This window comes from Rutilus rutilus (assembly GCF_951802725.1).
Source record: "Rutilus rutilus genome assembly, chromosome: 24".
In the NCBI taxonomy this organism is placed as follows: Eukaryota; Metazoa; Chordata; class Actinopteri; order Cypriniformes; family Leuciscidae; genus Rutilus; species Rutilus rutilus.
In genome coordinates, this window is record NC_140228.1 from 5,805,279 (window position 1) to 5,831,184 (window position 25,906).

General features: G+C 36.2%; 1 protein-coding gene across 2 annotated transcripts; it reads right to left on the bottom strand.

Annotated features, from left to right (window-relative positions):
- Positions 1 to 1,361: 1,361 nt before the first annotated feature.
- Positions 1,362 to 24,867, bottom strand: LOC311284509 (carnitine O-palmitoyltransferase 1, liver isoform). 2 transcript variants are annotated; one of them, XM_084399530.1, is made up of 19 exons: positions 24,621 to 24,867; positions 22,626 to 22,768; positions 21,971 to 22,110; positions 20,268 to 20,439; positions 16,694 to 16,795; positions 16,446 to 16,583; positions 15,946 to 16,023; positions 15,751 to 15,858; positions 14,353 to 14,440; positions 13,211 to 13,406; positions 12,286 to 12,474; positions 12,013 to 12,118; positions 9,950 to 10,066; positions 9,704 to 9,868; positions 8,349 to 8,477; positions 5,655 to 5,810; positions 4,625 to 4,738; positions 4,426 to 4,518; positions 1,362 to 3,677 (listed from the first exon to the last, which is right to left on the bottom strand). In XM_084399530.1, the coding sequence occupies exons 2-19, from the start codon at positions 22,764 to 22,766 to the stop codon at positions 3,543 to 3,545; spliced, it is 2,367 nt and encodes a 788-aa protein (XP_084255656.1). In that variant the 5' UTR covers positions 22,767 to 22,768; positions 24,621 to 24,867; the 3' UTR covers positions 1,362 to 3,542. The 2 variants fall into 2 exon arrangements, with proteins under 2 accessions (XP_084255656.1, XP_084255657.1); XM_084399531.1 differs by lacking the exon at positions 24,621 to 24,867 and adding an exon at positions 22,883 to 22,987.
- Between the last annotated feature and the right edge of the window lie 1,039 nt (positions 24,868 to 25,906).

The following is a 25,906-nucleotide window of genomic DNA, read 5'->3' on the forward strand; positions in this document are numbered from 1 at the left end:
TTGTTAGTTCTTTTGGGGAGTTCTGTATAGTGTGCTCACTGTGCTGTGTGATATTCATTGTCAGTTTATGGACACTTTCGGTTTCAACGTGCCTATTATGTTTACTTAAACAATAACAGCGCCAAATTGCGTTGTATTGGTCAACGGGAAGTTGAGTTATGTGCATATAACATTGTATAGTATAGTGTAATGCAATGTGATGTATAGTGTGATTTATTTTGATATAACAGTCAAGTCATGTTATACTGATTATTTCTTTATTTATGTTTTATTGTAGAACCACACATACATGCCTCGCACAGACAAACAAATCCTCAGTGTTCAATAAACCCCTTTGATCGAATCAGACTGTCCTGATCCATTCCTGTATTCTGATCGACACACCAAGAGGAAGGCTATAGAGACCTTAGAACCACCCCAGAGCAATCCTAATTTAACTATTTAACATTTATAAATCCCGATATGTGCGTGGAAAAATGCGTACGCATATTTCTCTGCCCATTTTGTGCGTACGCAACGTTTATACATCAGGCCCCAGGTGTTTTGATTGCTTGTCATCTAATCAGCTCATTTATATATTTTCCCCATTTTAGCCAGTGGATCCAGGACAACACAAACCTCAAGGAAGCCGGTAGAAAGTGGACAATGGACAGCCAACTCTCCTCTGCATTCTAAGAGACCGTAACTCTTCTGACCATTATTACTATACGACTTGATATTATTGTACTATTCACAACTCACTATTTTATTTACTATTTTAAAAAAACTGCCATATGATACACTGTAAATTAAACGATTACATCTAACCTAATATTATGCTTATATTTCATGCAATTTATACTGTACTGTAGTTGTACTTTGTTTTACCACAATATCACATTAATGTTATGGTTGTAACCACATGTCTTCATAAGGACTATCTTATAATTAGGGATCCAAGCTGTCATATTTATGTTGCCCACTAGAGGCAGACACAGGATAAAAAATAAAATAAAAAAAAAGGTTCCATCCATTTGAATGGAAATGAATGCCATTTAGTTCATTTCTATAACTATGGTGTACTGACAGAAAAAAAAATCAGTGAAACGCTTATAGATAATTAAATGTACAGGGCTATGAAAACACACAGACTGAGAAACTGTTTTTTTCCGAGAGCTGTGACCTCCATTACTCCGGCTGCACATCCACCCCCACACCATTATGTAAAAATTGGATTTAGATTTATCGGCCAATATTTAAAATTTAAACAATCATCGGTTATCGATATCGGCGAATCCCTAACCTTGAGAGAGCGTTTGGTCTTCATGTTGATCCAGCAAAACACAAACATCATGTCATAATAATAAAACCAAAAACACGTGTGTGCTTGAACAATTTTAATAAAAAAAAGTGAACATGTTGTCTCTTCCTTTTCATTCACATACAAAATGTAAAGGAACGACAGATTTCCAGAGTAAAAGAGAAAGTGTAAAGCTCTGCGGTGTACAGATAGTCTGAGCCCAAAGGAAATCAGAGAAAAGGTCAAGCAGAGAGAGAATACAGTACTGGCCCGGGACAGAGGAGAGATCCATCGCTGATGATTCAACATTCATAAGACAGATGAGGCAAAACACTGCCGCTCCACATTAATATCAGCACTACACAAACACTTGCATTGCTACTGTTTTCAGTTTCAAGTTAATTATTAGAATAGTGACAATAATAATATAACAACAACAATTCTAAAATCCTTCAGTAAGGTTTAAATTCTAGTGAGATATACAGTGTAAGCAGTGTTAGAGAGAATAGAAGAAAGATCACGGACCTTTTTGAACTATATCAATATTTGCAAAATGACAATATCTAGGAGTTGTGCAAACGAGATCTCGTGCACTCAAAAGGCAACTTTATATCTGCCGAGAATGAGGGTGTAACAGAGATAATAAAAAGTACAGCTGCCGACAGACTGCAAAGAGAAAACCGAAAACGAAGTTTACAAGCCCTTGCTCTCAGACCGGCTAAGTGCAGCAAAGGGCTTACAGCAACAACATGTAGTGAAATGCAGCATTAACGCAGCCTGTATATTGATTGTAAATGTTTGATGTTGATAATCATATCTCATTCCTTTACCTGTGAAACCAGTCACCACCTTCATATCCTTTGCAAAAACAGTTTTTGGTGTTGTATGTTCTAGCGCAACAATTGTCTACTCTAATCATATGAGTTATAGATTATAGTAATATGTCCTGCATCACATTCTAACTCTAGTCTGTCTATTAGTGCATATTATAATAACAGATTAAATTCATTTCTTTTCTTTCTTTTTTTTCATCACTTTTCAGTTTTCTACTTTTTTGAAAATAAAAGTTACATTGGAATGTTTTTATTAATATTATTAAATACATATTAACCAAGACCACATTTAGCTTTGAAAGCATTTTTGCAATTGAATTAGTTCATTAGAATATGGTTAACCATATAAATGGATTCCAAGTACATCATTTAAAATTAAAATCAAATCAGATTTTGCACTATATACTTAGCATCTAGGTCTCTTAAGAGTTAAAGGGATAGTTCACCCAAAAATAACAATTCTGTCATCATTTACTCACCCTCATTTCATTCCAGTAATACTTTCGTTCTTATAATACTTTTGTAATTATTGACAGAATTTTTGGGTGAACTATCACTTTAAGGAAGTAGGAAGTAAACAGGAACTAACTACAATTAACTGGCCGTGATTAATCTCTTAAGTTTAATTGTGCATTCGAAACACCTGAGATATTAACAGAAATTTGTCGTGGCATAAACGTTTTCTCCTCTGGCATCGCAGTTAAAAAAAAAACTGTTAAAATTAATAGACTTAATAGTGAGATGAACGTATAAATGTATCTGGACAATCATATTAAAACTGCAGTCACATGTAATATTCTGAGTCATTAGTCACTGAAATTGTAAATATACATCTGCTCTGGGGATTCAAGTAAAACGTCAGTGGATTTTGGTCCAAGATCAAGTTATTCTGAGTCTTAAACCTTGACATAACCTGTTCAGATGGAGAGTTTCTATTAGATGTGATTTAGAGCAGTGAAGCGCCTTCATCAGAAGGTACAGAGGTGATGCATTACCGTTCATACGTCATCCTTACGTGTTATGAACGTACACTCATTATACTAACTGGTCAGATCATTAACCATTAGATTCCCATCATCTGGCGATAATGTCCACTAATAATTTTTGATTCTTCATTACAATTAAAAGTGAGGACCTCCTTTAAATCTAAACGTTGGAAACTGTTTTCCGCTACCACACTACCTTTCGCCTTTAGTCCTCATTCATAAATGTTATTTTGTACTAATACGTTTTTCTGAAGAAGCAGCTTCCACCATTTTTACATTATTATGTTATTCATGGCTTCATGGCATCGATTACAACAAGCATGGAATGTATGAATGCATATTTGTAGGTTATAACAAACGTGCATTCAAACGAACACGCACACACTCACACACACATGTGGCCTCATGTCTTCTTTTGACCGTCATAGGCAATCTGCTCTACCTCTACAGGTCTTTTTTGCTCTGAGGGTTCTTCGAGTGGTTCTGCTCAGCTTTGGACAGGTCGGGCTTCTCCGGTGACAACAACTCCAGGAGATCCACCAAGGCCTTCTTGATATAAGCTCCAAACTTGTGAGAATCCTGCAAACCAAACCAAAATAGCATTACATGTGATTGTCATCAAACACTGTCATAATCAGGCGTAGCACCATAAAGAAAGCCATAAATGTTAGCTATATTAATGAGTTTTTGTCCTACCAACTTTAGCAAGACTTTAACTATGTTTCCATCCAAAGTTGCAAATTTAATTTATGCGAAAAGTTGGAATATCACATAAAACATTTGTGAATAAAGCACCGTTTCCGTCCCATGTGTTCAAGAGAACAAAAGCATCACTTCCTGGGAAATTGGCACAAAATATCTCTAATAACAATGGAAGTTGCTGCAATCGGTGTCTAAAATGCAATAAATGCTGTCATGTTATCTTGAGTTCGGATGCTGGTGTTTGGGAACGCAATCATGAGAGACACTTCAGGGTTAGTCCAGTTATCCAATCACATCCTCTGTTGAGGCGAAGCCACGTTTTTTGTTGCGGATTGAGGGATTTATTCAGTAAATGTTTCCATCTTAGTTTTTGTGCATGTCTTCTTATCAGATAATAAATGAATGCACCTCAATTGAGGGCATACGTTTTTTTTATACACATTTTTTTTTATTTGTGCATCTTGGCGTTTCCATCCAGTGTTTTATTGCGATATCCCAAATTTTGCATAAAAATAGATTGGTGGAAACATAGCTAGCTTGTCAAATCATTTGCTAGTCTCTATTTTTTCTTTTTTTTCTTTAATTTCAGGGAATTGGTAGAGGAAGCATATATTAATGTACTAACAGTCTGAGGGCAGGAGTGTTTGCTGGAAATATGGAAGTTGATCATGTTTTCTCCGATGATAATGTAAGACACGCCATAACCATCATCTGCAACCTGTCAAGAGCACACAGACGAACATTTATGAAAAAATTCACAGACAATTGAGTAAAAAAAATTGAATGTTAATGGTTAAAAGTGAATATGCATGAATATTTCTGACCGGGCCAAATCCTCCACCGCAGGTTGTGTAGTCTGGGTGGTTGACGAAGTCAAACAGCTCCACCTGCTGGAGTGGAGTCTGACTGGTGGACAGACGCCACGTTTCTGAAAGCACCTGAAGAAAACACGCACACCAAAACTATTTTAAATATCAAATAAGAATACAAATATTTTTTAAATAATAAGACATTTACAAAATGAAAGTACTACATTTTTATAATATAATATTGCATTTAAAAATGTATGTAGTTAGATGGGTGAATCTCACAAACATGTAAATAAAATCGAAATAAAAGATAGTTCAGTTAAATAAAATAAAGATTTTTTTTTTTTTTTTTGCATTGTGACATTCATGAGTACATTTCCCTGGAATTTTCATTACTATATAATTTGTGGAATTTTTGGTTTTGTTTTCTCATTATCCTCAAAAGTAAGTCACACTATTTTTAACTGTGTTAAAAAACATTTTTTAAACCCACTTTTAGGAAAACATTTTTGGCAATGCTTTACAGTAAGGTCCCATTAGTTAACATAATTATTGTTATTTTATTCCTAACATATTAGTCAATTAATGCCTTACCTAAAATTAACAAACAACGAGCAATACATTTGTAACAGTATGTATTAATATTTGTAGATAGTTCATTGTTAGTTAGCTGAGGTCATTAAATAATATAAACAGATACATTTTCTTTCAAATAATGTATTAGTAAATGTTGAAAACTAAGATTAATAAATTATATAGAAGTATTTATCATTGTTAGTTCATGTTATGAAACCTTATTGTAAAGTGTATTTTTTGCACTATAGTAATGAGAATCTGTCATGAATCACGATACAAAAAAAAAAGTCCTAAAATGAGCTTGATTTTTGTTTGTCTGAAATCAGCCCCGTACATGTTCTTGACAGGTTTATCATGTATGTTCCAGTTCGGACACACATGAAAAAGCATTTGCAAGGAATCAAAATCAGTTAAACTAATCTAGTTCCAACTTCCTTGCTAATAAGATAACATTCCCAGAGTCACGCACCTCTTTGAGGAAGGGTGACTCCTCTCCCAGGTATTTGGACACAATGTAGAGGCAGAACAGGTGTCGGTCTATTCCTCCTCCCGTCATAGCCATCCTGTAGAGATGCTGGTGTTTCTCAGACGCCGTACGGAAGAGACGCCGACACACCTCCTTACTCTACAGACACAGAGAGAGCTTTAAGGGTATGTTTTAAAATATTTGTTAACTAATTGCTCTTAAACTATTCAAAATGTTGCAAAACAGTTTGAAAGTAAATCAACTGTCAAATAAAAATACTTAAATAATTGTTTTCAATTGTAAAAAGCACAGGACATTTACATGCATTAAAGCGTAACTCTCGCCAAAATGCAACCTAGGGTCTTTTTGTGAATCTACCCGAGGCAAACTTTCGTTTAAAAGCATAATTAGGATGGAAACGCCACTTTTAAGTTTGACTGTATTTTCGTTTTCGGGTCAAATTGCCTTTTGAATGGGAGTGCTTGGGGCACTTCTATGATAGCATCAAAAATCGCTATTTTTAAAACACTAAGAAGGCTCGACACAACATGAAACTTTGCTCAAAGTATCACCAGGGGCTCTACACATGAACTCGAGCATTGAGAACATTGTGTACACAGAGTCTACTAAAAAGAAAGATTTTGAACAACTCACTGTCTCTGTGTCCGCTGGTATTTTGACAGTCAAAAATAGTCGATCTCCGAATGTGAATGAACTGACTCTGAATTTTAGTATTGTTTCTTATATGAGGATTAAATACAAGGTCAATATTGATTTTCACTAACGACAAAACAACAAATTATCCGTGAATTTATATGGAACTAAGCTTTAGGAGCTTTCCATCTTTACTCTCCTCCCTGTTACGTTGCATTCGGAGATCGACTATTTTTGACTGACAAAATGCCGGTGGCCGGAAAAAACAACAGCTACAGTGAGTTGTTCAAAACCTTTCTTTTTAGTAAACTGTGTACACAAACAATGTTCTCAATGCTCGAGTTCACGTGTAGAGCCCCTGGTGATACTTCAAGCAAAGTTTCATGTTGTGTCGAGCCGCCTTAGTGTTTTGATGCTATCATACAGGGTTCCTGCAGGTTTCAGTAAGTCAAATTTAAGACCTTTTTAAGACATTTTAAGACCAAAAAGATTGAAATTTAAGACCTACACGGCGCATAACCAAAAAAAATGAAATTAAAAGAATTCAGAAAAATGTATTTTTATTTCAATGAATTCAGTAATTGAAAAAGCATTAATTTAATTTACAGACAAAGCAATCACATTAGTAACCTTCCACACCCAACAACATGCCAAATGCCCAAAACCTTAGGCCTAAAATGAAAAAAGGCTAAAACAAACTTGCCCTCTAATAGAATATATTTCATCTCATATTTATTTACATTACGAAGCAGCATATTAATAGCCTAATAGAGATTGAACAGGCTCAGAGATTATTTTAGAAAATTGTAGTTTGCATATTATACTCTAAAAACACATAATTATAGCTGATTTTAGTTGATCATAACTAGAGATGAAATGGCATGAACATTTATTTTCACGATTATTATGAAATCAATTTACAGAGTTTGTCGAAACCCCGCAAATAACAAATAAAATTATCAATATGCAAGTTTTGTTTACATAAACATCAAAATACTATTAAAAATGATGGCCAGATTTTAAAGGAGTGTCTTGCAACATGTTATCTACTAATATGTACAAGTTCAAATAAAGTTTTTACAAAAATAGTTTTATAAAAAGATAAACCTCACATATTTCAGCCTTTAAATATTTTTTTATAAAAAGAATGAGTCAAAAAAGATTAATTACTGACATTTACAATGCACATCCGCTTATCTAATATTATTAATAACATTTGGTCTGATTCCTGTCGTTGCTAAGCAACCATACAACGCACTCTCCACAGCAACAAGGAAGATGTTTTCCATCTGGCTGCGGGTGGAAAAAAATTGCGCGCTGCTTCAATAGCGCTTGCCGCATGCCCACATGCCCACATTTTAATAAACTTGAGCACGCAAAAAGACGCGGTATGTGAACTGCCTGTTGGCGAGCGACCTCATATCAAGCCCCGGGCTACTGGTAGCACGCGAGCGAGCTCCGCTTTGTAGGCTAACTTGTGTGGTGTTGAAGGTATCACGTGTTCACAGTACTGTGCACTGTGACCCGGGGCTGCGTTGCATTCTCAATTATTGGTTCCGCCACTCTTTATACTACGTTATTTAATAAAAAATGATCGTGGTTTACAAATGAAACTTTTGAGGAAAAATACAATACGGAGAAGTTACATACAGCACAATTTTTAAGACCCAGACATCAAAATTCAAGACTTTTTAAAGACTTTTTAAGGTATTATTTCCAAATTAATAAATTCAATGCTTTTAAGGCTTTTTAAGACCCCGCGGGAACCCTGTATCATAGAAGTGTCCCAAGCCCTCCCATTCAAAAGGCAATTTGACCGAAAACGAAAATACCGTCAATCTTAAAAGTGGCGTTTCCATCTTAATTATGCTTTTAAACGAAAGTTTGCCTCGGGTTGATTCACAAAAAGACCCTAGGTTGCGTTTTGGCGAGAGTTACACTTTAAGCAATTAAATTTAACAAAATATTTCTGTCACTACAAAAATATAACATGCGTGTATGTGTCCAGCTGTTCATTAATATGTTTACGTGCATGTTTGTTACCTCTCCACCCTCTAGTGCTTTGACGAAAACGCAGCTCTCACTGGTGCAGGAACGCACCGTCTCAGTCCGGCCCTCGCGGAATAAACGGGTCATAGACGCCTCGTAGGTCAGAGAGAACGTGCCTCGATGCTGGATTTGGGGAAGGAACGAGAAAGGAAGAATGTCATTATTTAAACCTTGACAGTTACATCAATTGTTTAACGATTCTTAAACAATTTCAGTGAACAGTAAAGTTGCTAAAACATCAGAGATGTGTGAAATATACACACTAAATAAGTTTATACAATAAAATAATGTATACTTAAATAATGAATATATGTCATGAATGTATGTAATATGTCAAGATAACTACCTGAGTAGTTGCATCAATGCAACCTGTTCCTGGTCATAACATTTCCTACATAGTCATACATGTACAAAGCAATTTCAGTGTTCAGTAAAGTTACTTAAAGTGCCCCTATTATGCTTTTTCAGATATTATCTTTCATGTAGTGTGTGATATGACTGTTTGTGAACGTAAAACGTCTGCAAAGATCAAAGTGCAGATAAATGAAATTATTGTTTTCTAAAGAAATAATAGATTGCCTTAAAGTAATTTCCAGTGTTACTTCATGCGCAAAACCTAAGTAGATTTGTAACAAATTTGCATAATGCCCGCCTATGATCTTCATTGGCTGCTTGCGAACCACATCTTTGACCCTCAAACATCAAATAAGCGCTGAGGAAGCCTCCGGAGCTGAAATTCAGATATGGCAATATACGTTTTTATTTCCGACACACGCTGTAACCGATCGACCAATCACAACAGACTGGGCCATCTGACCAATCAGAGCAGGGCAGGCTCTCGGAAAGGAGGGGTTTAGGGAGACTGAATCCTTTATCAAACTGTTTCAGACACTGTGAGAAAAGAGCTGATGCTGTAATGTATATTAAGACAAAATTCAAGTGTTTTTTGACCTTGGATGCTTGTAAGCCTGTTGTAGGAGCCTTTAAAAGAGCATAATAGGGGCACTTTAAGATAAACAATGGACATGTGTAAAATATATACACTTTATTAGTGTATAATATATATATAATATATTTTATATACAGTAAGTCACACTTAAAAATATTTGAATGTCACTGCATTAGATAAAATATGAAAGTACATTTTCAAACATTCAACAAAAAAAGTTATGTTATTATTAATAAAACAACAGATCTAGTGTTGAAAGAAATTAAAACCAAAAGTATTGTGCCACTTTGTGCTTGTGTTAGTGGAACATATTCATAGTTAATGTGATTCTTGACACCTGTGGCTCCTCTGCTATTGTGTGAACTGACTTCAGCACACTACGCTGGGTTTTGTGTCTTACCCTATAATAGGCCAACTGAAGCGCAATCTGAATGAAGGCATCTGGACTGATTTTACACTTTTTGATGGCACCCTTGCCAAACTCTTGTATTGGGAACACGTGAAAGTCGATGTCGTCTGCGAGGGCCTGTGCCACAGCGAGAGACCGATCCACACGCTCCTGACACTGAAAACACATACAGAAAGATCAATTATTCACTGACACTGCATGACTGTAACATGAGAAGGTGTTACCATGTGTTTGTACCTGTACAGGTATGTCCCAGGTTAGTCTAGAAGGTTGAGGCAGGGAGGAGGACACGTCTCCTTTACAGTGACCTTCTTCATTATAACCCAACTGGAAACAATCTGTAGTCATCACATACTGAGAGAAAGAGACAATGGTATTAGAAAATAGCTAATAACAAAACCTGCTAACATAGTAATAACTAATAGATTTGCATTTACTGGAAGAAAAATAACAACGCTTGCAAGTTTGCAAAAATTAGTCACTGATAAGTTTAAAGGAATAACTATCTTTATTTGTCCACATTCATGTTTGAAACAACATGAGAATGAATTTTAATTTTTCAGTTAATTATTTCCTTTAAAAAAAAAATGCAATAATGCAAAGACTATGTAAAATATGCAAGAAAAAAAAACTTAAATAGTGTTAATAACAAATAGATTTGCATTTACTGGAAGAAAAATAACAATGCTTGCAAGTTGCAAAAATGCAAAGACCAAACCACAGTTCAAGCTAAAATTTTGCACAAAAAAAAAGCAAGAGAAAAAAGCAACTTTATATGCAGATATTATGCAATGACATCATCACTGACAGTCAGAAAGAATCTCGAAATAAATATGCATTTTTCATAATGTACATTATAACACTGTAAAACCTAAATTCACTTGTAACATTTAAAATGATTGATTTAAATTTTTTTTTTACTCACATAAAAATGTATAGAATTTTAGCAGCCATAGATGTAAATAAGCATCTACTAGAATTTTACCATCACTTTTATTTAAAAATATTTTTAGTCAAGCAAGAACTATTTACAACCTGTTGTTTAAAGGTCCCATTGCATGGATTATTTTATTATTTTAGAATGTTTCCTGGGGTGCCCTTATAATGTTAGTATGTTTTTTAGATCAAAAGTTGTAATAATTTAGAAATAAAAGGCATATTTCCTAAGCCTGATTTTAGCCTCTGATTTGAACGCTCTGTTTGAAGGGGAGTGTCTGCTGTGAGACTTCAGTGTAAACGCCCACTGCTGTGATTGGCTGACATGCTTGCATATGAAATAGCTAGCATTACATGTGGAACTCTCATGAGAACTTTTACTATTACAGCTATTATACGTTTTTACTACTACAGCTATCGGGATTAACGAATCGTGAGAAGTTTTTTAAGTATTTAGATCTATTCCCATCACATAAAAGGTTGCAGTGATGAGCATTGATGACAGTCTGTTGATCGCGTGAATGAAGATCTTATCATTGCAACGCAGTTTCTGCACTCTCACTAATGCTTTCACCAATGCAAACATGAGGTAAGTACAGTAAGAGCTTCGTTGTGCAGTGTAACAGCGTCATTGATTTCATAACGAGTTTTGGCAAGTGTCCAGATAAACTCGCGCTGTGTGATTGACAGCTTGGGCGATTGGAAAGGGATTGTTCTTTGATCGCTTTCTGTATATATATTTAATCACAGTTTACTGATGCATAAACAGTATTGAACGATTTTGAGAGAAAGATTATCTGTCTGAACTTGAACAATTACACATCAGAAATTCACATAACCCACTGGTTCTTCAGAGGCTCGGATGAAGGAACTAAAAAATACTTTTGTGTTCATTTGTACATCCAAACACTGAGCAACTGCCATGCTTCGCTCGTTTGCAAGCCATGATGTCTCTCGAGGAAAAAACAACATCGTGCTCGCGCAGCTCATTTTCTCATGGGCGGCCCAAATTCTCTTTGCGGGCAAAGAAGAGAAAGGGGAGGTGACCTTTCCCCTTATGACGACATAAAGGGAAGATTTCTAGATTCGCCCGTCTGAGCTTTCATTTTCTCAAAAATACCCAGGGCTTGGTTTACACCCATCAAAACGTCTAGCCACTGAGGGACCATAGGCAGGCTAGGGGAACTCATATTAAGGTTAAAAAACCTCATAAAGTGACATTTTCATGCAACGGGACCTTTAAGACAAGATATCTTCCTACTGTATCAACTCATTCTTAGCAAGCACCATTTAGTTAATCTGATCTCTAATTCATTTGTTCGTTGTCTAAACACGGTCTCTTTTTCACTCGTTCTCTCTCTCACCTCCCACACATGAGCCATTATCGGTGCGTCCGCCCAGGAGTGTTCAGCGTTGAGGCCGTTCTTTCCGTTTTTATACACCACCACCGTGAACGACTTATCAAACCATCTTAGACAAAAAGAGCAAAACACTTTCTTAATAAAAGACATAAATGTATATGCATATATGTTTAGCAGCATAAGAGCAAATATATTCAAATAATTTTAGTGTTGTCAATAAGTTTATCGTATTTGTAACGTAACCGACGGACAGTTTTGGACGGATGAACATCTCACCTGTCGTAGCACTTTCCGTGCAGCAGAGACTTGGCGTACCGATCCAAATTGCCAGCAGGATCATCTCCCATCATGCCTTGCTCATCGTCGTCCAGGGCAACGAAGAACGCAGCTTTCTCAATGCAGTCCAGAGATCTCTTATTCACCCCTGAGCTGAAGAACTCCTTCCTGGCCTGGGCCCAAGGGATTCTGGGAAAGAAAGTTCAAACCATTCAAGCATTCACAGAAAAGCCTTAAAGAAAGAATCAAGGGATGGTTTACATTTAAATAATCGTCTTTTGTACAATGTTCAATTTTTATATCAGTGAAATGGAAGGATTCTTAATAATAAAAATGCATTAAAAATACTAAAATCTGGGTTATTATAGTTAACCAAAACCATTTTAAAAAGTGTTGCTTGAATTAAAATTAAATGTAAAAAAAGTGTATATAAACTTATTTTATTTCATGTTGCCAAAGCAACATTTCTCATTTTCATTTAATTGATGTACAAAAATAGCTAAAATGGAAATACATTGTATTAAAAACTATACAGACATTATAAAAAAAAAACCTAATAAAAATGACAAAAACACAACAAACTTACTATAACTTTTACATTTAAAAACTTTTACATTAAAATGAAAACAGCAAATACAAAAATAAAATCTAATAAAAAAAATGCAATACTATCTATACTAAAATATTACTAATTATTTGCTCAAATTTTAATTAAAAAGGTGAAAAAATATTTTTTTTACCAATCGTTTGATATAGATTCACTTAACTTTCAGTAAACTGTAGCATTTTACATTTATTTACAAAGAGAAATCAGAGCACATGCATGTTTGTTTTGTGGTCAATGAACCCTGTATCGTGCGTCAGAGCATGTGTGTGTTTGTGTTTGTTTGTGTGTGTGTGTGTGTGTGTGTGTGTGTGTGTGTACCTGTCCCCTGCCGTCAGGGCTGCCAGTTTGGCCTCTCCGGGCGCCGGGGCTGATGGGTCATCAAGGATACGCTGAACCTGGTGCTCAATCTCTCTGGGAGACAGCATACGGCCAGCATGATACAGCCACAGGCGGTAATAACGGCCTCGGTGGAAGACCGCAACATACTCGCTGTCCTGCCAGTGGGTCAGAGAATCTAAACACACACAGAAAAACATTCAATGCAAATTCTCACCGCTTACATTCATGCTTTGTGTATTAAGAGCTTTTGAAGCATCTGAAAAATGGTGCCAAAAAGTTATCAGAAGCTGACGACTAGAGAAGAGGACATATCTGAGTGTGTTTGTGTATCAATCAGTCAGTGTGTACAACATAAACCAGGCCAGTCCAGGGTGTGCATGTGGGTGTGTGTGTGTGTGTAAGTTTATTCAGTAAGTTGGTTTGTACTTGTGTGACCCTTCCAGGAAATTGACTAATGTCAAAAATCCCATCATCCTAGAAAGAATGAGGAAATATGGAGGAAAAAAATGAACTTAAGAGACTGTCAGTTTGAAGACATTATTGAAAAGCAGAAGAAAAACAGAAATAGAGATGCACAAACAGACAGAACCAGTCTCTCTATTTCTCTAAAGAATTTAGAGCTTTTAATTCTAGTAGTCTGTAAATGTTCAAACTTTTTTTTAAAAGCAATACTTTTATTTAGCAAAGATGCTTTAAATTGATCAAAAGTAATAATAAATGCATTCATAATGTTACAAAAGTTTTAATTTCATGTTTCAAATGCTGTTCTTTCTCTTCATTAAAGAATTCTGAAAAAAAGTATCACAGTTTCCACAAAAATATGAAGCAGCACAACGGTTTCAAACATTGATAATAATCAGAAATGTTTTTTGAGCAACAAATCATCATATTAGAATGATTTGTGAAGGATCATGTGACACTGAAGACTGGAGTAATGATGCTGAACATTCAGCTTTGATCACAGAAATAAATTACATGTTAAAATATTTTAAAATAGAAATGAGTCATTTTAAACTGTAATAACATTTCGCAATATTATCGTTTTTACTGTATTTATTAATCAAATAAATTCAGCCTCATAAGGGACTTCTTTCAAAAACATTTAAATAATTTAGCGTTACCTGTCTCTTCTCCTGGAATGCGTGTGGTGTTGAAAATCCTCTCACACTGAGCGGCACACAAAGGAATATTTAAACCTGGAACACGACCCTAAAACACAGAGTTATAAAGTTGGTCAAGGTAACTTAACCATTTTCCACTCTCTCACTGACAATTACAATTATAGGGACAGGCCACACAAAACTGAAAATTCTCATTATAATGAGTGGACTATCTCTTTAAGAAAGCTGTAACTGCTACTGTAACTATCAGAAAATATGTAAATGATTTGCTCTGCATACTGGCATAGTTCAAATGCACTTTCACCAAATGTTGCTAATACATTATTTTAATATATAAATGTGGGCGGTTATATGCTATTCTGCTTTATACTGTAAATTGGAGTGAAGTTTTGCTGATATAATTGAACTAATTAGGAAGGTTTGTAGTGTACGATACGGTACATGTACATATAACGAGAAAACGTTTTTGCTTTTGCGTACTGTTTTCTCTTTAAAGCGTAACTCTCTCCAAAATGCAACCTAGGGTCTTTTTGTGGCATTTTGTCAGTCAAAAACAGTCGATCTCCGAATGCAAATGAACTGACTCCTTATATATTGATATATTGAATGAAACCCCTTGTTTATTATTATTATTATTTGAATAGATATTGCCATGAGCTAAGTGGCTAAGTTATCATGCTTTTCATTGAAATTACAACTTCATGACATTTCCTCCTATGGAGTCAGTTCATTCGCATTCGGAGATCGACTATTTTTGACTGACAAAATGCCGGTGGCCGGAAACAACAACAGCTATAGTGAGTTGTTCAAAACCTTTCTTTTGTAGTAAACTCTGTGTACACAATGCTCTCAATGCTCGAGTTCATGTGTAGAGCCCCTGGCGATACTTCGAGCAATGTTTCATGTTGTGTCGAGCCTTCTTAGTGTTTTAAAAATAGCGATTTTGATGCTATCATAGAATTTTGATGCTCATTTAGATGCTATCATTTGATGCTATTCACTCCCATTCAAAAGGCAGTTTGTCCGAAAACGAAAATACTGTCAATCTTGTCAATCTGTCAATACTGTCAAAAGTGGCGTTTACATTCTAATCATGCTTTTAAACGAAAGTTTGCCTCGGGTAGATTCACAAAAATACCCTAGTTAACATTTTGGCGAGAGTTACGCTTTAATGCAAGTATGCAAAAAAACTGACTCATTAGACACAAACAATGATTGTGGCTCTTCCCTATTCACACACACACACACACTATTACCCAATCCATATAATTCAAAGCCTAACAAAGTTCAATGCACAGCTAAAAACAGCTCTGTGATCAATCTCTGTCCTCGCTCGGGGCAATGAGAGCTTTCACCCTCCTCTTAACACCATCTGTCAGTGCTGCAATGTGGACTCACAGGTTTGATTTCCTCTCTGTTGAGTTTCCTGCGGTACAAGAGAAGTGCATGAAGCGTGTTTCCTGCTCTCGCCGCTTGAATCGGTGTCGGTGTCACGTACAGGAAGTCCTGAGAATGAAAGAGAACGTCTTAAAAAAATAAAATCCACTAGAACTTCCTGCTTGTTTATACGAGTGTTTTCACAGTGAGTCGTACCATTCCATAGTAGTTGCTGTTGACCATGATTGGGCCACGCCCCCTCAGGTAGATGTACTCCTCCCACCAATCACTGACCTTGAAGATGCAGACAAGAAAAATCGGTTACACAATATTAAATAAATATTACATTTAACTCCTTGTCTCTGCTAATCAGCACACTATTTGTTCTAAATAAAATATAATTGATTTTTTTCATAATCTTTCATTAAAACGTAACAAAAATGCACTTGTTCCTACTCTGAACAACTTCACAAATCCTTCTTTCTAACCACTTTCCTCAAATCACCTACAATTTGGTGTGTAATCCCCACTTTTTATGAACCAATCAAATCCTGATAACTAAAATTCAATTCCGTCCAACATTTTCTTAATTAAACATTCAGTTTCGCTCTGAAATATTTCAGACCAAGGAAGTAAAACAGGTTGCAAACAGCATTTTTAAGGTTTGTAACATTTTTGAGTTAAGCTCATGTGGATGGTTTGCTGGTTGTTCTCACATAGTTGGAGGCCCACATGGCTTTCAGTTTGAGGTACCACTGCAGGCGGTTCCCCAGACTGCTCTCGAACTCCTGGGCCAGAGTCGTGATCCTCTCGTATTCGGAGTCGCTCATCAACGGACGAGCAGATTCTAGGTACTGGAGCAGAAGAGAGACCGCAGGAATGTTAATAAATCATCATTTTTGCCATATAAAGTGTATTTAGAGATGCATTCTGCTGCTGCTGATGACGACGATGATGATCTCACCCTATTAACAGTGTCCTTGACTGTTGGAACAGGCAGGTTGGGCAGAGAGCCCTGATAGCTGTACAACAGAGGCTGTCTGCCTGAGAAGATCCGGACCATGGCCTGAAAACACGCACATTCATAAGGTAAAGGGTTTTTACTTGTGATTTTCAAATACTTTCTCCTATCCAGTTTAATATGCATAGACAACTATGTACAGTATAAATAAAATATTTGTAGGTTGATCCCAGGGTTATTACGGTTAACTAAAAATAAAACCAAAAATGTAGTTTTTTCGTTACTTGAAATTAAATAAACGTTAACTGAAACTGTTAAATAGCATTTAAAAATACTTACACTTATTTTATTTCAGCTAGTTGCCAAGGCAAAAAAAAAAATCATTATGATTTAGGTTAGCTTGATGTACTAAAATAACTAAAACTTAAATAAAAAGTAATAAAAAAAAACTATTAAAAATGACAAAAACACAACAAAATTACTACAAATTTAACTAAAATGAAAATGTAAAATATAAAATATTACTCAATATTACTGATTTGCTACACTCAAATCAAGCGATATACAGACCCTTTCCAAAAAATTTGAATATCATGGAAAAGTTTATTTATTTCCATAATTCCATTCAAAACGTTAAACTTCCATAGATTATAGATTCAGGGCCCACAACTTAAACGATTTCAAGTATTTAGTTGTTTATTTGTACATAATTTGGGCTTCCAGCTCATAAAACCCACGAAAACAGGATTTCAAAAAATGTGAATATTACATGAAATCACACAGTAATTACACAGTGATACCATGGTCATTGAACCAGGTTTTGGTTATTTTGGCAGTGTGGGCAGGTGCAAATCCTGCTGGAAAATGAAGTCAGCATCTCCATAAAGCTTGTCTGCTGAAGGAAGCATGAAGTGCTCTGAACATGTCCTGGTAGAGACGGCTGCGTTGAGTGGACAGCACAGTGGACCAACACCAGCCGATGACCAACACAGACTGTGGAAACTTCACACTGGACTTCAAGCATCTTGGATTGTGTGCCTCTCCATTCTTCCTCCAGACTCTGGGACCCTGTTTTCCAAATGAGATGCAAAATTTGCTCTCATCAGAAAAGAGGACTTTGGTCCACTGTGCTTTATTAAATCCAGAGTCAACGCAGCCGTCTACCAGGACATTTTCAGAGCACTTCATGCTTCCTTCATTTTCCAGCAGCATTTGCTCCTGCCCACACTGCCAAAATAACCAAAACCTGGTTCAATGACCATGGTATCACTGTGTAATTACTGTGTGATTTCATGTAATATTCAAATTTTTTGAAATCCTGTTTTCGTGGGTTTTATGAGCTGGAAGCCCAAATTATGTACAAATAAACAACTAAATACTTGAAATCGTTTAAGTTGTGGGCCCTGAATCTATAATCTATGGAAGTTTAACGTTTTGAATGGAATTATGGAAATAAATAAACTTTTCCATGATATTCAAATTTTTTGGAAAGGGTCTGTACACTATATAGCAAATCTCAACTGACTGATTTATTTAATTGTAAAATGTAATATATTGTCACCAAACTTTATCCACATACACACATTATTCTCATGTATAGGGTGATATATACTAGGCTATATAGCATATCTCAACTGCGTTATTGCTTGACTATTTTATTGCGCAGCTCTATTCTGCTAAACATGAAGTGCTCATGTGCTCTACAAATAAAATTGTACTGACTGACTCCAATGCAGCAAATTTGGGGCAGGACCAGGGTGGGAATTATGTAATTTTAGGGGCAAGGCCATTTGGCCTCCACCTTTTCTTTTTTTTTAGGGGCACCAAGGCCATATGACAGGGCACAAAGGCCATCGTACAATTCAATGGTTTTCCCATTCAGATTGATACCATAACATCCTAATTTGGAATAAGACATGGATTATGACTTTTTTAATAAAAAAAAAAACATTTTTTAATGAGAGAGAGAGCACCATTACATCCAGAAGGTATACACCCTCACACAACAATAGAAACAACACAAATGCCAATAAAAGCATTCAAAAACAACACAAATGCCAATAAAAGCATTCAGAAACAACACAAATGCCAATAAAAGCATTCAGAAACAACACAAATGCCAATAAATTAATAATTTCCTGCATTGTCGAACGCTCTTCTTCATGTGTTTCAAATATGGACTATAATGTTCAGTAGAGCGCCCTCAGGCTGCTGGTATGAATTGAAAACACAGCACATCAGTATACAGCGCTCATAATGATTACATCGACGCATTTGGCTATAAATTCAATAAAATATTATTCCTGTCAATAGAAATCTGATGTAAACTGAGAATATATCAATATTTCTCCAAATCTGCACACTTTTGAGCTAAAAGCCGTGAGGGACGTTGTTTTGTGAATCGCTTTCATGACGACAGCACGGGAGTTTTTTATGAATGGGAGCGTCTGACGCTCATAATTCATATTATAGGTATCGACTCATTTTTGCATTTCATAACTCCTGACACAAATTAAGACATAACTGTCAATATAAATTTCTCAGAATACAATAGTGGTCAAATACTGAAACGTGAGTCTTATATCTTTTTAATGATGTAAGTTATAGTTTGTCAAGGTAATAACATTAAATCTTATAGTAACTGAAATATTAAAAAAAAAAAAAAAACGCTTCAGTGCGCCGACGCCGTTACCTCTGGAACCTTGCATAGGGCCCTTTTCTGAAAAGGGCACTTATCTACTAGCAAATAGATTTTGATATTTTTAGGTCAAACCGTTCTTGTCTGTCAGTCATATAATGCAGGTCTATGGTCACGGTCTCAAAGAGCAGCCATCCACAGAGTCCAAATTAAAACAATTCCCCATCATCCAAATTAAACAATTCCCCATCGTAAGTACACATTGATGGCCTAAGACACGAAACGAGCGGTTTGTGTGAGAAAACGAACAGTATTTATATCGTTTTTACCTCTTGTAACACAGCGACGTCCAAGTGATCTGAGGGCGCCCGCGCTTCCTGCTGTGTGACGTGTGCGCAGACTGGTGCATAGATAGACATATAGATTTCGCCTTGGCTACGGCAGTTCATGAACGAATGCCGTAGCCAAGGCGAAATCTAGTGTATATATCTATGCCCCAGTTTCGACAACAGAGTGTCGTTCTTCTGTTGGTGCTGACGTTACATGCTTCTTGCACTGCTGTTTTGATGCGTGTGATCATCGATGTGATTATGACACTGCACCTGCGCGAATCCACAAACTAATTGAAGTTCAGAGACTACTTGGGTGGAACTTGGACAGGGCCAGGGCACACAGGCCACTGTGGCCGTACGATGATTTTTTTTTCACGGGGCATGAAGGCCAAAGTGTAGGGCAACGGCGGCCATGGCCGCGGTATAATTCCCACCCTGGGCAGGACTATCTGTTTGCCAACCAATAGCGGATGGCATTATTTTAGCTATTCTGTTTGGTGATACTGGAGTCACAGGACTTCAAGACACACTTCACCTTTATTTACAGTTGCAGGTTGGGTGGTTGTGGTTGTAGGTTAGGTGTGTCTGATAGCATGACTGTACTCACCGCCCAGATTTTGGTGGTGTTGGACACCTTCCCGTGCTGTTCAAACATCCAGCCATGATAGGACAGTAACTGCTTCAGGCAAAGCCTCATGGTGAAGATCAGGGAGAACCAGAGCAGAGTGCTGAACAACACGGCAGACACCACCGTCCGACACTGAATGCTCAGAGAATCACTACAAACAAAACACAGACAGCATTACACTACTGTAATCCAATACTTCAGAACTTTTATCGTTTTTTGGGACACTATGAGGCAGGTGCACTTTGATAAGGTGAATGCAAGTCATTTTTTAAGGATTGTAAATATCCTATCAGACCTATTTTTTGTGTTTGTTTACTGTGTGGTTTTCATGTTCTTCTTTGTATTTTTATGTGAATTTTCTTTCTTCTGCTGCACATCTAGACCAGGACTTCCTGGTAGAAGAGATATTGTATCTCAGTAAGACCTTCCCTTAAAAAAGAAAAGTATTTAAATGTTGCATGATGAGGACATTTTCAATTATTACTTATTTACTAGTTAATGGTAACAGCCATGGTTGACGTTAAGATTATCAACCACTTACTGAACAAACAAGCGTGTTTTTTTAAAACATGAAATAATTAATTACCTCAAAATGATAGGCTTGATGCATAACCTGAGGACACAACTTCCAATCTTTTTAATAACACCACCTTATATTTACTAAAATCTAAAAATGCATACACTACCACTCAAAAGTTTATAAGATTTTGTAATGTTTTTGAAAGAAGTCTCTTCTGCTAAGGCTAAGGCTGCATTTATTTGATCAAACATTCAGTAAAATCAGTAATATTGTAAAATACTGTTTCAATTTAAAATAATTGTTTCCTATTTTCATGCATTTTAAAAGGCAATGTGATCAAAGCTGAATTTTCAGCATCATTACGCCAGTCTTCAGTGTCACATGATCCTTCAGAAATCATTCTAATATGATGATTCGCTGCTCAAGAAACATTACTTATTATTATCAATGTTGAACTGCAATGTTGTGCTGCTTAATATTTTTGTGGAAACCGTGATACATTTTTTCCAGGACTCTTTGAGGAGCAGAACGTTCAAAAGAACAGCATTTACAGTATTTGAAATATAAATATTTTGTAACATTATTATGTCTTTACCGTCACGTTTGATCAATGCATCCTTGCTGAATTAAACTGTTCATTTCATTTTTTTTTTTTTTAAGTCTTACAGGCCCCAAACTTTTGGAAGGAAGTATTAAATAATAACACTGAAATGCTATTCCCAAATATTTTAGAAATTCTAATAGAGGGAAAAAACTTGGAAACACAGGGGTCCTTGAAGAAAGTAAAGAAAACATAAGAATGGATTAAAATGACAGAATTGTTGTTAACGTGTTTAGATTTTTTTTTTATATTAATTGCATAAAGTTGGCACCAGCTATTCATTATTAAACATACATTTATTGGGACACAAAATAGCATCCGTGTTGTAAAATAACTCTTTTGCTTTTGTGTGAAACCAACTCAATCAAGGTGTGTGAAGGTGTGTGACACACCCTCTTGCAGGCATGCTCATGTTTTCATGGGTGGGAACCAATATCCTTTTAAAAAGCTTGCAAAGTGAGTTACATAATACATATTGAGTTCACAATGCAGATAATTCATTTGTTTTCTGAACTGGGATCAAATTCAATTAGTCTGGGGCAACATTGTGACCTCTTTTACCTGACAGGCAGATGTTCCTGGATTTTAGCGATGAGGCCCATGGAAGGGTCCGAGCGCGTGTACATGGTGGCCAGGATCGCAATGACAACAAACAGCCATGAGGACGGGCTAGCGGGATACACGCCAGTGATCACATTGTTCTGTACGAGAGAGAAGCAATGAACAAACACAAGAAAAATGAGGAAAGACGGCCAGAATAAACAGAAGACACTACGAAACGCAGCTGGGGAATGTGTGAGAATTATCAACGTTAAAACATGCACAAAAATAACCCGGACAGATTTAATAATCAATCAAATATCAAAATCTACTATCAAAGTAGATGTTGTTCGCGGGCAGCCAATGAAGATCATAGACTGGCATTATGCAAATTTGTTACAAACCTACTTAGGATTACGCAGGAATTAAGACTAGAATTACTGACGACTCGTTTCAGGCAGGTCAGAAACGTCTCTTTCTTTTATGAGACAATAACTTCATTTATCTGCACTTTGATCTTTGAAACTTCACAAAAACTCACATCACACATTACATGAAAGGTAATATCCGCACTTTAACTAATAATTTCATAGCCTCACATCCACAATCCAATCCAATCAAGTTGTATTTAAACCAAATACCAATTCAGATTCGGCAAAAATCGTTTGACGTTTACCTTCAGCCGTGTGACGCGTTTCTTCCAGGAGCGGAGGCCTGACAGATAGACCTGTCTCAGGGCCTGATGGGACAGCTGCAGGTCGATCCCCTCAGGAGTGATGGTGAACTGAAACGCCACGGCCTGATGGGCTTCTGCCATTTCTAAAGAGAGCGTGAGACAAAGACAGAGGCTTTTAAAACAGCAGCTCAAATTTCACTGCAGCAAAGCTACTTTATGCATGCGAGTGCATGATTGCAGCGCTCCCGTTATCTCACTTATACTTGATCACCATCCATTATGAATCAACAAGTTTCCCATTTTGAGTTATGATCCATTAAGGCAAGAGCAGTGCTGATAGAAACATTTCAGTTAAGGGTTCGTTTTAAGCTTATGAAATACATGACAAGCTCTTTCCGGTCTGTGCAACGAAGGGAAACTTCCTTTTCTTTTTCATTTCTCATTCAGACAGACCAGACACTTAATATATAAATAAAACTTATAAATAAATAAAACAACTCCCACATCTACATCCAGACGAGATGTATCTATGGCAACAGTGTTGTTATGGCAACCAAGAGCAATGGGTTCCCTCGTGACTACCAGTCTGTTGCTCAAGCAAAACACTGATACAGTATTCATCAAGATTCACTGTGTGCGCCATTAAATCTTCATATGTACAGTGACTTACACAGGCTTGGTAAAAGAAGCTTTACACTATTAAAGTAATTTGCATGCTTATACATTTGCACATGCATATAAACAATTCATTTATGCCAATGACAAATAAGCGTTGTTAGTGTTAACTAAAATATAAATAGAATATATCAATTCTATTATATTTCTATTTTATAATTATAGAAATAGAAAACAACTACTAAAAAAGTCAATATTACAACAAAATGACTAAATGAAACCTGCAAATATAATAGAAACGAATTTAAAATATTAATAAATACTATAATACTAGTATATAAATAATAAAGTAACAGAAAGGTGGTAAAAAAGAACACATATTACACAATCTGAATTTTTTTTTAATGTCATGAGTTCTAAACCATGTGACCTGAACAAAACATACTTTTTCATTCAAAGTTGTGTTCCTAAAAATTCTGATATTTTTTAATAAAATATGCTCCACTGTTTATTTTTCCCAACAACCAGGCTAGTATTTTATATATATATATATGTACTAAAATAAAATATCTGGTAAGAAAGAAAGTAAAAAAAAAAAAAAAAAAAAAAAAACTATTTAATAATGCAAATACACAATCCCACGTCATCACGTGGGGCGCTGCTTTCTGGGACTAAATTACACTGCAGGAAACATGCAAATGAGGCATTTGCAACTGTGACCAGAAGAGGGCACTGCACAGGGATGGATTGGATGAACTTTAACCCAATTAAAAATTACGAGTGAATTATTTCACTTATGTTGCACTAAAACACTGAATTATGATCATTTGGAATAAGGAAACATAATAATATTCAAATAATTAAAAAAAAAAAATAGTCAAAACGATATTAGATCGTACAGGTGCCGGACTTTATCAGGGGCTTATCATTTAAATAGAAATGTAGTCCTCCTCCCACAATACACCGCCTCTATGAATTATAAAACAGGTTTATTGCATAAAAGTAGTAGTTAATCAGTAACTACCCATATTAATCTAATAATAAAAATAAAAAAAACCTAGCGGGCGAAACAAACACAGAGCCAGAAAACACATTATAATCCATTATAAACTACCATTCGACGCTTGATCAGCAGGTGAGGAGGTTTATAAGGTCGAAATGACAGCATGCATCTGAACTGGGAGTCTACTGTCATTAAATAGCGATGGATTTGTATTGCAAGTATTATCAAGGCCAATAACGGATTGTTAGCATACCAGCTATAAAAACCGGCAATCAGTACAAAATACCCCACACATCTCCATCATCCATCGTCTCCAACACACTACAGATCATCATCCATCCGATGTACATTATAGTGTCAGAAAGCATCATCCCTACCTGCTGTTTACTGATGTTACTGGTGACGGAAACAAAGTGACGGGCTCCTTTCCTCCCTTCTGCTTTTGAGGAACATAAACATAAAAAAAAATCTAATAATAATCTCGTAATAAAACCCCAGTATAGATGCTGATGGCTCAATGGTGTGTAGCGTAACTGGATACAAAGTACCTTTGATACTTAGTGCGAAAGAATGTAAAAGATACAGCGAAGAGGGCGGGAAACAAGCGGCTCGGAAGTGAGCTGTGATTGGTCAGGAGACGATGACGTCTCCGTGGAACAGCTTGACGCGCGGGCTGGCCAATGAGCGAATAGAATGCCGCGTAACGCGCGGGGAACTTCGCTGTGATTGGACGTCTCGGCTGTCAATCAAAGATTAAGGACAGGCAGCACTTTACATAGCTCACAGTTTAAGCATGCATGCGGACGCGGAGCAGGGAGGGAGTATAAAAAAACAAATATTTTGATGTTACTATCAAACAAAGGTCAATATTCGTGCAGAATCATTTCCTCTACGTCTTACGCAACATCTACTATGATTATGTGGCCAATTTAGTTAAGTTTATTATCTCTTTACAACTGTGGGTCAATGACAAGGAGGTCTGAGGAATTATAAAGACCAAAGAAGATATTTTACATATACCAAAGAAGATATTTTGAAGAATATGGGTAACCAAACAGTTGATGGGCTCGTTGACTTCCATAGTATGGGGGGAAATACTATGGAAGTAAATGGGGCCCATCAACTGTTTGGTCAACCATATTCTTCAACATATCTTCCTTTGTGTTCAGCTGAATAAAGAAATGTATACAGGTTTGGAACAACTTGAGGGTGACTAAATTATGACACTATCCCTTTAATGATTTTCCAGGATTCATTCCTTTCCATAGAAGTGGGAAAAGACCACCAGCCCCTCGAACCCCCCTTCTCCTTGGCTTACATAAGCTTTTCAACTGACCCATTTCACAGCAGGAATACCTGTGGGTCAGCATGGGACAGGCTTTATCCCACTGTTTCATTCGTATCTTTCACCTTTCCCACAATTATTGATTCCTGAAGTCAACATGCTCACTGTTATGTGAATCTTGACCTCGTGTTGAGTTCATTTCAGTTAGATTTGCATACATGATTTAAATAGCGCCCTCTATGTGTTTACTTTACTGCTACAATGTTTGCAGACTTCCATGAGGAGGTGCGGATTTTATTCTGATAAACTGCATTAAAGAACTTTGCATCCATTTTAAAATACTAGTGTAATGTTAAATAGATAGATAGATAGATAGAT

Bases quoted from the DNA above. Each gene is read 5' to 3' on its own strand.
- LOC311284509 (XM_084399530.1), bottom strand. From the start codon at position 22,766: ATGGCAGAAGCCCATCAGGCCGTGGCGTTTCAGTTCACCATCACTCCT. The intron at 16,024-16,445 runs GTGAGAACAACC...TGCATCTTCAAG, and splicing joins CCATGTGGGCCTCCAACTAT to GTCAGTGATTGGTGGGAGGA. The intron at 13,407-14,352 runs GTAACGCTAAAT...GTGTGTGTTTAG, and splicing joins CATTCCAGGAGAAGAGACAG to ATTCTCTGACCCACTGGCAG.